This window comes from Crotalus tigris, unplaced genomic scaffold (genome assembly GCF_016545835.1).
Source record: "Crotalus tigris isolate CLP2741 ecotype Arizona unplaced genomic scaffold, ASM1654583v1 scf7180000019692.1526454, whole genome shotgun sequence".
NCBI classification, from domain to species: domain Eukaryota; kingdom Metazoa; phylum Chordata; class Lepidosauria; order Squamata; family Viperidae; genus Crotalus; species Crotalus tigris.
The window spans coordinates 424328-439302 of NW_024097664.1; the positions used below are offsets into that span (position 1 = coordinate 424328).

Here is a 14975-nt window from a genome sequence, read left to right on the forward strand (position 1 = left end):
CGAATCTGGGCTGAAATGACCCCGGACGCCAAGAATTCGCTTTACTCCCGAGAGCCAGGTCAGCTCTCGAGGCAATTTTACCCTTAAAACTAATTTTGAAATTACCCCGGACGCCAAGGATTGGCTTTATTCCCGAGAGCCAGGTCAGCCCCCGAGTCCATTTTACCTTGAAAACGAATTTTAGTTCTTATCCACCTGGGGTAGTTCGGTCCTTAATTTAAAAGGACACGGCTGAAATTACCCCGGGGTCCGCCAAAACTTTGCTCGAGCTGAAATGACCCCGGACGCCAAGAATTCGCTTTACTCCCGAGAGCCAGGTCAGCTCTCGAGGCAATTTTACCCTTAAAACTCATTTTAATTCTTATTCACCTGGACTGGAATGACGTTTATTCCCTAAAGGGAAAGACCGTCTTTAGGGACCGGGGGTCTCGGCGTTCTTTTAAATGACACACCGTTGATGTTCCCTCAGCCCCCGCTGGCCCTTTTACTCCGAAGCATACACGCCGCGGTTCAAATTCCCACAGGCGTCCCCCTTCCTCCGCGGGAACGGGCTATTCCTCAGCTAAAGAACTCCCGCTCCCCCCCCCCGGATCTTACAAGGTGGAGAAGCCTCAGAATTACCTCAAAAGCTCAAAAGGCCCTGCCCGGCCTCGAGCTCGAGGACTTGGGCCGCGGGAGCGCCGGAGAGAGCGACGTTTGTGCCCCCCCGGCGCCCCGCAGCATCGTCTCTGCTGAGGAGAAAGAGACGCGGTAGCGGCGTCTGCAGCCTCCGCCGCGCGCTCGCTTCTCTTTTCTGCGCTCAGCCTGAGGGAGCCCGCCGACTTTTTAAATGCCCCCGCCTCTCGGAGAGCAGGGAGGCCTCCCAGCCAATCCGAGCGACGGGGTTTCGGAGCAGCCAATCGCGGCCGACGTGGCCGCGCGAGAAGAAACTCGCCAGGAGGGCCTTGGGTGGCGCTGGGCGGGGCAGGGGAGCGGGCTCGCGCTCGCGCGCACGCGCACGCGCACACAGTGAGCGCGCGCGACGCTGTTTTACAACCACCACCACCCCGCCAACCTCGCAATCCGGGCCCGGCCGCGGTTGCCATGGAAACGGCGGGAAGCAACGCACCTCATCCCGGCCAGGTGAGCCGAAGCTGCGCAGGTGAGGGGAGATTGGGCGGTTGCGACGTTGTGTGTCAGTGTGTGTGTGTGTGAGTGTGTAATGCCTTCTCCTCGAGGCTTCGCCCCATCTGGGGACTCTTCGCCCCGCCCGTTGGGGAAGGGGGGACCTTTGAACTACAAATCCCATCCGAGGCAACCGGCGCATCTCCCCTGGTGCCTGAGAGGCAGCCGCCCCCCTCCCCGCAAAAGGCCCGGTTTTTTTAAAAAAAAAATCTGAAAATTTAATACAAAAAATAATAAAAGTAATAAAATTATGACTATATGTAGAGTATTGGAGATGCGTTGGACTACAGTTCCCATTAGCCACTCTGTTGCAAGAGGGGGCAATCCCCATCAGCCCTCCCCCCCCAAGGCTGGCTAATGGGAACTGTAGTCCAAAGCATGTAACCAGAAGCTTTGGACTACAGTTCCCATTAGCCAGTGTGTTGCAAGAGAAGTAATCCCCTCAGCCCCCCCCCACTGCCTAATGGGAACTGTAGTCCAAAGCATTTCCAACATATAACCAGATGCTTTGGACTACAATTCCCCTTAGCCAGTCTGTTGCAAGAGAGGCAGTCCCCATCAGCCCTCACCCCAAGGCTGGCTAATGGGAACTGTAGTCCAAAGCATCTCCTATGCTCTACATAGAACCATTATTGTATTGTATTGTATTGTATTTACTGTATTAAATTTTCTGGTTGCAGTTCCTTCCCACCTAAAATTCAAAGTCTCTTTTTCTTTTTTTTTCTCTTTTTTTGTTTGCATCTTCTCCACCATGTTACAATCTTGCCAGGCAGCCCATGGTTTTATTTTGTTGTGCAAATAAATTTGGGGCACTGCTTTCATTTAGTATCCATCTACGAGAATAGATTATGCAGAAAAAGCTATATGCTTTCAGAGCATAACCTCAGATCTTACTTTCAAGTCATTCTTTTTCCTTCCTAAGTATGAAACAGTTTGATCTCTGGTTTTACCTTTAAAAAAGTAGCTACCCCTTTGCCGATACAGAGAGAGTCATTTTACAATCTATGCTTGTTATTAGTGGCCTCAAGGTAGGTAACGGAAGCAAATTATCGGGGCAAACACTGAAGGGATTTCTTGAGCGGATCCTGCTACTTTGGAACTCTAAAAGCAGCAGCTAACATCTGCTAAAGTGTTTATGCGCTGAAGGGGAACCACAGCTTCCAGAAAAGAGGCATGCAGTGAGTAGGCAAAGATGGAGGTGTAAAATAGGCTACCTTGGGGAAGGTGTCTTCTAATTGATTTCCCTTCTTGTGAAAAATTAGTGCAGGGCAGGCTAATATTTTGGAGGGAAGCCGGTTTAAAAGTTGCTGACTTCTCTTGTTTTATGGTGAAGCTGCTGCTCAATTGGTTATGCCCTGCTAAAGCCTGGGTGTCTTTCCTTGCAGCTTTTTGCCTTGTGACATGCAGAGGTCTGTGCAATGAAGAGAGGCCAGCCACAAAAAACATCCCTTGGGAATCCACAGATGTCTCCGTCCCGTGCTCGGAGTCCAAAGTCTCCTGCAAGCGCCCGTAGCAGGTCATCGTCTCCGCTGAACAGAGAAGGGATCCACCAGCCCACTGGGCGAAGCTATCAAGGAGAGGTAGATCAAGAAAGCGATACAGGTATTGCAATAATCCGTGAGGGATATAATCAAATGTTGCAGCTTTCCTTCAGGGACTTTGCTTAAGAGATCTAAATAATATTAAGATTGATATTTATATGTATTTGTAAGGGTGTATGTATATAGTATATGTATGTACATAGCATGCTTATATGTGAGTGATGCATGTGTTACGCTTTTGAGAGGCAGAAAACAAATTCATTTTTAACGTGCCATTGTGCCCACAGTAAAAAATGACAATAAAGGTTATCTTATCTGGATGTGGCTTTTTAAGATATTTTTTTTGTAGAATATACACTACAGGTAGTCCTTGACTTACAACCATTCATTTAGTGACCGTTCAAAGTTGCAACAGCACTGAAAAAGGTGACACGACTGTTTTTCACACTTTTCACCGTTGCAGCATCCCCAAGGTCACGTAATCAAAATTCAGACTTATGAGGGTCGCAGCGTACCGGGGGAGTCACGCAATCCCCTTTTGTGACGGGGAAGTCAGATTCACTTAACAGCCACGTTTCTAACTTAACAACTGCAGTGATTCACTTAACAACTGTGGCAAGAGAGGTTGTAAAAGGGGGACAAACTCAGTTAACAACTGTCTTGCTTAGCCACAGAAAGGTTGGGCTCAGCTGTGTCGTAAGTCGAAGTCTATCTGTATTTCTATTTTGGTTTACCACTTACCACCGTTTGCACGGTGCATTGAACTGGCTACTAACTGGCTCCAGCAAAGGCATTTTATTATTCTTTTGCTAATTGACATGTTATTATATCGTCTCGGGGGGGGGGGGTCCTGCTTTATGTGGATCTGAGTTCAAATCCTGCTCATGTCCCTGGCAAGGTTTGAAAGCCAGTGTTGTGGGTACCCAAAGCCCAGTGTGTAAAAACAAGAAATTCTGCCCTCTTGTGGACACCATTCAACATAACCCCTGATCAAGAATTCTAATTACGTGTTATGATTCCTACAACTCGCTGTTGTTTTTTCCCCTAGGGCGGTGGTTCTCAACCTTTTTAATGCCGCGACCCCCAACCGGTTGTAAGTCGAGGACTACTCAATTGGTGCAGCACCGTTTGCAGAATGGGACTTTTGGCGGGCTCAGCAGGGCAGAGACAACCTGGACAATTCCTATTGGCTTTTGAAAGCTAATAGAATTAGACTCTATTCAAGAATCTTAGCTTTACTTTTCTTAGCTTTTCATGAACCTCAAAGGCCAGAGATCGGATTCACACGAGCCTTCCTGTCTAATGACTGATTCACGACCGCGGATGGAGCTCCTCGACTTTTTTAAAAAATATTTTTTTGTTGTGTGTTACACCCGCCCATTTCGGGGGTCTGGTTCCCCCCCCCCTTTGTCCTCTCCTATCTGCGCATGCCTATTTTGATTCTCACGAAGTCCATCTGCCCCCTGAATTCAATGCAATCGCATCAGGCCATTTGTCTGTTGCAACAAATAAAAGATTATTTTGCACAAGTGTGTAATATTCTTTTAATCAGTTTAAACTTTTATTTAATTCAGGGGTCTTCCAACTTGGCCCTTTTATGACTGGCGGGCTTCAGCTCCCAGAATTCCTCAGCCAAGGAATTCTGGGAGTTGAAGTCCAGAAGTCATAAAAGGGCCAAGTTGGAAGACCCCTGAATTAATTTTTTTACTTTAAACGGGTGCTGTTTTTCAGTGCTGTTGTAATTTCAAACAGTCACTAAGCGAATTGTTGTAAGTCAAGGACTACCCATACTTTCCCATTTTTTCCTTTTTTTGGTCAAGTTTTTGATACCCCCTCCCACCAGCTGGATGGGGGTTGGGGGTCACCACAACATGAGGAACTGTATTAAACGGTTGCAGCATTAGGAAGGTTGAGAATCACTGGTTTAAAGGCAATTTATTAGTCTATTACAGCAAAGAGATTTCCCTGAATTAAAAGAGGGAATCCAGGACACAGAATCGGGTTTCATTTTATACGCCTTATAGTAGAAAAAGTACAAAACAAGACTTCATTGGATGAAAGAAATCACCCTGCTCAGTTACGCCAGAGACATGGACAGTAACATCCCATAATATTAAGCATAACCATTGAAATGTGCATTGCATGAAAAGGAGAATGTTGACACGGGAAAAAGTGTCAAGAGTCAAATGAGGCTGTTACAAAGGTACAATTTCAACCACAGAGTTTCAGTTTGGCATTTAACACAATCATTCCCCAGCATCTAGTAGACAAACTGGGCCTTTTAAGGTTAAACGCTCTTTGTTTAACTGGATTCTTGATTTTCTTACCAAAGGCTGCAATATGTGCAAATTGGAACAAATACCCCTAATACGATTTTCTTAAGCACAGGTTCTCCTCAAGGCTGCGTCCGAAGTCCGCTGTTGTTCACCCAGTTGACTCACGACTGTTGTGCTAGGTTTACCACATTGTGAGGTTCGCAGATGATAAAACAGTAGCGTTCCTTATTCAGGATGACAATGAGGGAGCTTATTATAAGGAGGTTGAGGGGTTGGTGAACTGGTGTAAGGAAAACAGCCTAGTTTTAAATAGCGGAAAGGAGGGGGAAGAGATAAGTGGGCATGGTTCAGCATCTCTATAAAATTGTGAAGCTGCCCGGTCATTTGTGAGAACGAAGTGATAATTTTTGTAAAATTATAAACCCCTAGGTACGAGAGTTCATTGAACCACTTTTCACAAAAACAAATTAATTAAATTAATTCAGGAAGGGTACGTACATTAGAAATTCAGAATTGCGACCAAAAAAGGTCTGTCTAGCCATGTGACTTGGTTTCAATCACTAATGCAGTGGTGGCCATTTTTATCTCTCTGACTTTCCTTGGCTGTTCGGGGCTACAAGAAGTTGCCAGGGTTTGGGGGGTTTTTTTGTCCACGGCCACATGGCCAAACAAGTGCTGAGCCAGCTCCGGTTTTTGCTTTTGCTAGCTGAAGATGCTTGAGCTGGCTAGCAGCCGTTATTTTTTTAAAAAGGTAACTGCAATGGTTCCAAGCTAAATTGGCATTTATAAGGTTTCTCTGCTTGTGTGGATTCTTTGATGTCTATAAAGGTGTCCCCCCTGACTGAAGCTCTTTCCACACACCAGACATGTATGCAGTTTCTCTCCTGAGTGGATTCTTTGATGTGTATGAAGGTTTCCCCTCAGATTGAAGCTCTTTCCACACTCCAGGCATTTATGCGGTTTCTCTCCTGAATGGATTCTTTGATGTACATAAAGGGTGCTGCTCTGCCTGAAACTCTTTCCACACTCCAGGCATTTATAAGGTTTTTCTCCTGTGTGGATCCTTTGATGTACATAAAGGTGTCCCCTCACACTGAAGTGCTTTCCACACTCCAGACATTTATGTGGTTTCTCTCCTGAGTGGATCCTTTGATGTGCATAAAGGCTTCCCCTCACATTGAAGTGTTTTCCACACTCCAGGCATTTATGTGGTTTTTCTCCTGAGTGGATTCTTTGATGTATATAAAGGTAGCTCCTGTGTCTGAAGCTCTTTCCACATTCCAGGCATTTATGCGGTTTCTCTCCTGAGTGGATCCTTTGATGTTTATAAAGGCTTCCACTCACACTGAAGCTCTTTCCACACTCCAGGCATTTATGTGGTTTTTTTCTTGAGTGGATCTTTTGATGTGTACAAAGGTTGCTCCTGTGATTGGAACTCTTTCCACACTCCAGGCATTTATTCTGTTTGTCTCCTAAGTGGATCCTTTGATGTGTATAAAGGCTTCCCCTCTGACTGAAGCTCTTTCCACACTCCAGGCATTTATTTGGTTTGTCTCTTAAGTGGATCCTTTGATGCTTATAAAGGCTTCCGATCTGACTGAAGCTCTTTCCACACTCCAGGCATTTATGCGGTTTCTCTCCTGAGTGGATCCTTTGATGTGTATAAAGGTGGATTCTCTGACTGAAGCTCTTTCCACATTCCAGGCATTTATGCGGTTTCTCTCCTGAGTGGATCCTTTGATGTGTACAAAGGTGGCTACTCTGATTGAAGCTCTTTCCACACTCCAGGCATTTAAAAGGTTTCTCTCCAGTGTGGATCCTTTGATGTACATAAAGGCTTCCCCTCACACTAAAGTGCTTTCCACACTCCAGACATTTATGCGGTTTTTCTCCTATGTGGACCCTTTGATGTTTATAAAGGTTTCTCCTCCCATTGAAGCTCTTTCCACACTCCAGACATTTATGTGCTTTTTCTCCTGAGTGGATCCTTTGATGTCTATAAAGGTGTCCCCTTTGACTGAAGCTCTTTTCACACTCCAGGCATTTATACTCTTTTTCTCTATTGTGAACCCTTTGATGATTAGAAAGGCTTTTCTTCTGACTGAAGCTCTTTCCACACTCCAGGCATTTAAAAGGTTTCTCTCCTGTGTAGATTCTTAGATGGTTTACAAGACCTGTATTTGTTTTGAAAGATTTTCCACATTCTGCGCATTCATATTTCTTTCTTCCCTCCTGGATTCTCTGGGGATTCCCGGGTCTTCCGCCTCTTCTGAAGGACCCTCCGCCCTCCTGGCCCGTCTCGGGGTCTCCGCCCGTTTCCTGCTCCCCGCTTCTCCCTCCGGGCGGCCTCCTTTCCCGGAGTCCCTCTCGGCTCATCCCTGCCGGGCCTTCCCGTCGTCTCCTCCCGGGGCTGCTCCGCGGGGCCTCCTCTCCTCTCGGGCGGCGCCTCCTTCCTTCCTTCCTTCCTTCCTCCGCCGGGCTCGCCCGTCCTCCTGCAGGGGCGAAGGGGGGGAGGAGAGGCGGGTCACGGCTTCGTCCCTTCCCCGGAGGGGAGTTCCATCCCCGCCTACCCTCCCGGGGAGGAAGGCCCAAGCCTCGGCCTCTCCCTGGGACTTTCCGGGCAGGCCTCCCTCCCAGCTCCCGTCCCGCCAGACCAGGCCTCGGCCTCCCCCTCCCTCCCTGCCTCCCTCCGCCAGACAGCGACTCCCAGCATCCCTTGCGCCCTACCTGGCTCCGAGCCCGCCCGTGGATGAATCAATTAGACGCCTACCTTCCATTCGTTTCCGGAAGTGGAGGCGGGACTTCACTGCAAGGTCTCTTCCTGTTACCGGTAGCTCTTCTTTCCTTTGAATGGACCGCCCCGAGGAGTCCTCCTGCCAATCGCTGCCCTCCCCAAAGCGACCAATCGGCGTCCTGCTTCCGTCCAACCATGAGCCACATGGCGCCTGCGCAGTAGCGAAGCTTCGCTTCGGCAAGGGGGTGGGGCGAGGGGCTCCCCTTGAAGTCTTCTCCCCCCTCGCCCCCCCCCGCATCCAGGTAGCGGAGCTGAGGGGCCCCCTCCTTCCTCCCCACACTGGGGGTCTCTCGCTAGGCAGGGCGGGGGGATCTTGGGGGGCGCTTCCTGCCTTCTTCCCCTTGGGGGGCTCCGGCCAGGCTCCACCCGCGGGCCCCAGGCGGGGGGGGGGGTCGGAGCCGGTGAGGGGAACGGCGGGGGGGGAGGTGAGAGCAGCCTTCCCATATCTGGGGGGCGCCCCGAAGAGGAGGGGGCCCCCCTCTTCCCTGAAGCCCCCCCTGAAGGCGGGAGGAGCAGCGAAGGAGGGAAATTCCCCGCCCCCATGCAGGCAGAGGGTGGGGGCGCTGCTGGGGCTGCCACTTCCCCCCTCCCTCCCCATCCGGGGTCTTTCTTTGGCAGGGCGGGAGGTGGGGGCTCCGGCCAGGCTCCCCCCGCGGCCCCCAGGCAGCCCCTCCCGCCTCTCAGGGCCGATCCCTGCCCCCCCCGCCCCCCTGCCCCCCCGGAGCCCCTCCTCGCACGGGGGGGAGGGGGCGAGGGGGTCCCAGGCCGGGCTGGATTTGGAGGATTTCTGTTCCCGTCTTTTCCGTTTGGAAAGGTTTCTCCCCCCCCCCGTTCTGCCCAGCCAGAGAGGGAGGGGGGAGGGGGAGAGGAGGCGGGGCCAGAAACGCCCCCAGGACCATTGAGGGTCTCCAGCCTTGGGGGGCTTTGAGGCTTCTGGACTTCAACTCCCAGAATTCCTCAGCCAAGGTTGGGGACCTCTGACCTCGGGTGCTTCGGACTGGGCTAGGACGCCCTGTGACCTCTGAGGCTCCTCCCCTTCCAGGCAGCCTGCCCACCCCCGGACAGCAGCAATGGGAGGGGGCGGGAGGGCGTGGGAGGAGAGGCTGCCTTGGCCAGGAAAGAAAGGCCGGGATGCAACTCTTAATATCCTGGTTAGGCTACTTTTCAACTTCTGCAAAACAAGGGGTTCTCAAGGCCATTTTTTTGGAATGGGAGAACCTGTCTTTTCATCCCTAAACACTTGAATCACTTGCAAGTTCGAAGGAAGTTTCCCATGTGGGAAAGACTATAATGTTAAAGTGGGAAAGAAATAGAATAAAGAAGAATAAAGTAAAAAAATAATGAAAAATCACTAAAAGCAAAAATCGTGTGTCTGCATAATCTCTGAAAGAAAGCTGTGTTAGCCAAAAGCTGTATTAACAGTAGGTGAATGACCTAATGCATATTTAGAAACATTGTATAAAAGTGAAAAACTGCCTTCATTGTTATTCCCATGAGAAATGGAGCTAACGTGTGAGAAACTATCTGAATGTTACACAAAGTAGATTCCATATACAATGTAAGATTCCATCTATGCTTCCTTTGTTCCTGAGAAAAAGAAACCTATAAAGCTTTAGTTTAGACCAGTGTTTCTCAACCTTGACAATTTTAAGGCATGTGGACTTCAACTCCCAGAATTCCACAGCCAGCATTGCTTTAATGCCTTAAAACTTTTTTCTAGCCAGCTTGCACGTTGTGCTAACGCAGTGTTTCTCAACCTTGACAATTTAAAGGCATGTGGACTGCAACTCCCAGAATTCCACAGGCAGCATTGCTGGCTGTGGAATTCTGGGAGTTGAAGTCCACATGCCTTAAAATTGTCAAGGTTGAGAAACGCTGGTTTAGACCCTCTCCTTGTTCAGAAATTTGTTGATTGTTAAATCACTTCTGAACCTTTTGCGCAAAAATAAAGATCTCTCTTTCACCCTTGGAGTTTCGTAAAAGTCCTTATATTTTTAAAGCTTTATTTTTCCACAAGATTTAAACCCATAAATTTGGCCCCTTGTGGAATGTTATCTAGACTCCATGTTTTCTGCTGTTCAAGTCTCACATGTAATCAAGGTCTTTTATTGTTTGATCTTTGGCTTACTGAAGTGTCACATATACTAAATATATCATTTCTTCTGTATCCTATAGAAATACTTGATCCCCCTTAATAAATGCTCTTTGTCTGAGTTATTTGGAGATTCGTGCTTTCGAGTGGGCAAATGTCAAAGGTCAAAATTTCTCTCAAGTTCAGGGATCAAATTCTTCATCAGCTCCAAGCCAAATTTGCAATGTCTGATCTTGGAGGCTACAAATACCACGCCATCACCACCCAGTTGTTCAGAAAGAAATGGAGATTATTCTTATATCAACCTATTTTTTATGGGCAAGGCCACCCCCAGTTTGTACCACTCCTCATGGTGTTCCTTTCTCCCCAGGGAGCATGACTCCGAGAACCTCTGCCTAAGAGAGAATTGCATGCTTAATTTCAGCTTTGAATGTTCCTCTTTCTGTTGGCCTCTTAGCCAGCTTGTCCCTGGCTGGGACACACCGTTGACTGGCAAGATGCAGCTGAGCTGGGATAGGATGGCAACGGAGGCCTGCCATCTCCTGGGGAATCCTGAGGACTTTGTGACCTCATCATCCCTGCAGGCCAAACTGTCAGTTATGTCAGTTATCAGAGGGACGGGGGCTCCTAAGTGGGGAGCTGGTGTTCAGAAGGGCCCCTGGACTTTGGCCAGCCTTCCCTCTTCTTCTAACCGACTATCAGGGAGGTAGATGGGGGTGAGGGTGAGAGTTTGGGGTGGGATTAGGGTGAGGATGAAGGTGAGATTAGGGGGAAAGACAGGATGAGGGTGAGAGGGAGGGTGAGAGTCAGATCAGTGGGACGGTTAAGGAGGGAGGACCGGAGAGGAATGGGACGGGGGGGCAGGGGAGAGTAAAGAAGGGGAGGACAAGGTGGAGAGAGGGAGAAGGGAAGGATGGGGAGGGTGAGCGAGATGAAGAGTGGGAAGGTTTATAGGGAGAGGAAAGGGAAGGGGAGAGAGGGACGGACTGAGAGGTGGACAGGGTGGGGAGGAAAAAGGGAAGGAGGGGCAGAGGAGGGGAGGGGTTGGATTGGAATAAGGGAGGGAGGGGAGATAAAAGGTTAAGAGAATGAAGACAGTGAAGGTGATGGGAGGGGTTAAAGGAGCAAGGGAGGGGCAGAAAGACCATTAGGAAGTTGGGAAGAGGGAGAGGAAGGGATTGGAAGGGGATGAGGGGAAAGGGCAAAGGGGAAGGGAGAAGGAGGGGAAGAGGGAGAGGGACAGCAATGGGAAGGACAGGGAGGGTGTGGGAGAAATGCAGGGGAAGGGGAGAGGAACAGGGAAGGGGAAGTTAGAACATTAAACCATCATAATAAAAGAAATAGTAAAATGGTTCTGTTCCCAAATCTGCATGTCCTTGAAGGTTTGGGCTGATAATACAGTATAATTCACATGGTGAATGACAATAAAGAGTAAATATCCACATCTGTCCCTTATTGGATCCTAATTAACTCTGCCATAAATAGGCTCTTAGCACCAGAGAAACCATTGTCATCTAGGGCTGCCCCGAGTTTGCTGGCTACATTTGGCTGCATATTAGCCACGATTAATCCATTTCTGTTTCTCTCCTATGTGGGCTATTAGGTGCTTGTTGAGCTGTCTGTAAGGTCTTGCCTCAGCTAGTCCCTCAAGAAAGCAGAACTCTTGAATCCAGAGTCATTTCAAAAGGAACTTTTATTGAGAGATAGTGATTGCAGAGAAAGCAGGCAGGATCTAAAATTCCTGTGCGAAAACAATAGCTTAAAACCCACGTTTCAAAATCCCTCCCAACTGCCCAGTGTACAGAGAGCCAATGCAGAGGTGCAAAGGTGTTATGAGAACTCCGAACTGAGGAGGTGGTAAGTTGTTCTCAGAGGCTGGGATTCTCCAGTTGGCTCCAGGCTCATCCCTCCCCCCTCCCATCCCCAGGAAGATAATCAAAAGAAAAGAGGAACAGAGTAAAATGGATGCACCACAGAAAAGCCCCCAGGGTCTCCCCTCCTGCCAGAAGGGCAGCGTCCCTATAGGGATCTATGGGGAGCTGACACTGCCATTTGTTCTGAAGGATTCAGCACTCTCTGGGTGCATTTATAAACTTTCTTCTGAGTGTAAATTTATAATTTTTATTGAGACCTATTTTGAGCGAACCTTTTCCACGCACCATGAATTTTTAAGGGTTATCTCCCAGGTGAATTCAGATCAGGAAGAATTTCTCATTGTATTCAGACACAGTAAAGATTTGTGCTTGTTGTGAAGAATTCCCCACACTGAAAGTATTTATATGGTTTTTCCTCACGAGTGGATTCTTTGATGCTTAGAAAGACTTCCCCTCCCACTGAAGCTCTTTCCACACTCCAGGTATTTTATATGTTTTTTTCTCCAATGTGAATTTTTTTAAACAAAATTTTATTAAGTTTATATAAATAAGGAAAAATAGGAACAATACAGGTATGGTAAAGGGAGGGGTGGGAGGAAAGGGGAAGGGAATAAAGGATTTAGGGTAAAATAAGGATACGTACAATCACATATTTCAACAAACAAGCTACCGTCTGGATCATAATGAGTAAATATCATATTCAACCATTTTTACCGAACCTTAGACTATAACATATTAAAAACAGTTAATAAACAAATACGTTGATCTATTAAGTAAACACTACTAATAAAATCTCAAAAACTCCTACCAATCAAAAGTAACAAATGAAAATCAGTAAAAAAAGAAAAATAATATCATCAAAGTATTAGTTAGAACTCGATTAAAAATCAGTCATCTATTCTAAAATATTGAATCCTTCAAGTTCTGACGTGTCTCTAACCATTGATAAAAATTTTCTCAAGTTCTAAAATAAATTGAATCATCTTTTTCTTTCATTTCTAATGTTAGTCTATCCATTTCTGCACACTCTAAAATTTTAGTAATTATAGTCTGGTCAGATGGTAAATTCTCATTTTTCCAAAATTGGGCAAACCCTATCCTTGCAGCTGTTAAAACATGCAATATCAAATAGTCATTCTCTTTACCATAATTAGGTCTTAATATTCCTAACAAAAACAATTCCGGTTTAAATTCTATCTGTAGTTTCATCATCTTTTCCAACCATGGATCTTAGACCAATATTTCTTAGCGATAGGGCATGTCCACCAGGCTGTTGTTTACATTTCCAGCAAATATCCGAAACATTTTAAAACATTTTCGCTAAGCACACTGGTGTCACATGCCATCTATAAAACATCTTACATAAGTTTTCTTTATATGCTACCGCTTTTGTAAGCTTAATATTTTTATCCCAAAGTTTTTGCCAGGTATTTATATGGTTTTTCCTCATGTGTGGATTCTTTGATGCTTAGAAAGACTTCCCCTCCCACTGAAGCGCTTTCCACACTCCAGGCATTTATATGTTTTTTCTCCAATGTGAATTCTTTGATGTCTATAAAGGTGTCCCGTCTGACTGAAACTCTTTCCACATTCAAGGCATTTATATGGCTTTTCTCCAGTGTGGATTCTTTGATGTGTATAAAGGTTTGCCCTCCCACTGAAGTTCTTTCCACATTCCATGCATTTATAGATTTTCTCTTCTACACAGATTCTTTGATGTATATAAAAGCTTTCCCTCCGACTGAAGCTCTTTCCACACTGCAGGCACTCATAAGGTTTCTCTCCTGTGTGGATTCTTTGATGTGTATAAAGGTTTCCTCTCTGACTGAAACTCTTTCCACACTCCAGGCATTTATGCAGTTTTTCTCCTGTGTGGCTCCTTTGATGTGCATAAAGGTTTCCTCTCTGACTGAAGCATTTTCCACACTCCAGACATTTATGTGGTTTCTCTCCAGTGTGAATCTTTTGATGTCTATAAAGGTTTTCCCTCCGACTGAAACTCTTTCCACACTCCAGGCATTTATGAGGTTTCTCTCCTGAGTGGATCCTTTCATGTACATAAAGGCTGCTCCTCTGACTGAAGCTCTTTCCACACTCCAGGCACTTATGTGGTTTCTCTCCAGTGTGAATTTTTTCATGTCTATAAAGGTTTTCACTCACACTGAAGCTCTTTTCACACTTGAGGCATTTATGCGGTTTCTCTCCTGAGTGGATCCTTTGATGTACATAAAGGCTGCCCCTCTGACTGAAGCTCTTTCCACACTCCAGGCATTTATGCGGTTTCTCTCCAGTGTGGATCCTTTGATGTCTATAAAGGTTTCCCCTCACATTGAACCTCTTTCCACACTCCAGGCATATATGCGGTTCCTCTCCAGTGTGGATCCTTTGATGTTTATAAAGGGTTCTCTTATGACTGAAGCTCTTTCCACACTCCAGACATTTATGTGGTTTCTCTCCTGTGTGGATTTTTAGATGACTTTCAAGATGTGCATTACTTTTGAAGGATTTTCCACATTCCGAGCACTGATATTTCTCTCCTTCCTCCTGGCTTCTGTTGCATTTCCTGAGTCTTCCGCCTGTCCTGAAGGACCCTCCGCCCTCCAGGCCCGTCTCGGGGTCTACACCCGTTTTCTCTCCACTATGAATCCTTTGATGTTTATAAAGGTGTCCTGTCCGACTGAAGCTCTTTCTACATTCCAGGCATTTATAAGGTTTCTCTCCAGTGTGGATCCTTTGATGACTATATAGAGTTCCTCTCAGACTGAAGCTCTTTCCACACTCCAGACATTTATGTGGTTTCTCTCCTGTGTGGATTCTTTGATGTCGATGTAGAGCTCCACTCACAGTAAAGCTCCTTCCACACTCAGGGCATTTGTATGGTTTTTCTCCAGTGTGGATCCTTTGATGACTATATAGATTTCCTCTCCTGCTGAAGCTCTTTCCACACTCCAGGCATTTGTATGGCTTTTCTCCTGAGTGGATTTTTTCATGTGTATAAAGGTTTCCCCTCTGACTGAAGCTCTTTCCACATTCTAGGCATTCATGTGGTTTCGCTCCTGAGTGAATTCTTAAATGGTTTACAAGATCTGTATTTCTTTTGAAGCACTTTCCACATTCTGGGCATTTAAATGGTTTTTCTCCTGTGTGGATTATTAGATGCTTTTTAAGATCTGCATTTCTTTTGAAGGATTTTCCACATTCCGGGCACTGATATTTCTCTCGTCCCTCCTGGAT

At 46.8% G+C, this 14975-nt stretch overlaps 1 protein-coding gene and 1 long non-coding RNA gene across 4 annotated transcripts in view; one reads left to right on the forward strand and one right to left on the reverse strand.

The window, feature by feature from the left end:
- Window positions 1–998: 998 nt before the first annotated feature.
- LOC120317543 lies at window positions 999–3809 on the forward strand. The gene is made up of 3 exons (XR_005559263.1): window positions 999–1141; window positions 2550–2766; window positions 3754–3809. It is a non-coding gene; the product is annotated as an uncharacterized LOC120317543 (long non-coding RNA).
- Window positions 3810–4699: 890 nt separating this feature from the next.
- LOC120317510 (zinc finger protein 501-like) overlaps window positions 4700–14975 on the reverse strand; it is a 661069-nt gene continuing 650793 nt past the window's right edge. Inside the window, exons 1-2 of one of the 3 annotated variants that reach the window (XM_039364170.1) lie at window positions 7752–8036; window positions 4700–7473 (exon numbers count right to left, since the gene is read on the reverse strand). In XM_039364170.1, the coding sequence (XP_039220104.1) occupies window positions 5765–7473; window positions 7752–8013 (1971 nt within the window). In that variant the 5' untranslated portion in view covers window positions 8014–8036 and the 3' untranslated portion in view covers window positions 4700–5764. Of the gene's footprint in view, window positions 7474–7708; window positions 8037–14975 lie in introns of those variants that run through there. The other 2 variants (XM_039364171.1, XM_039364172.1) reach the window with 2 other exon arrangements.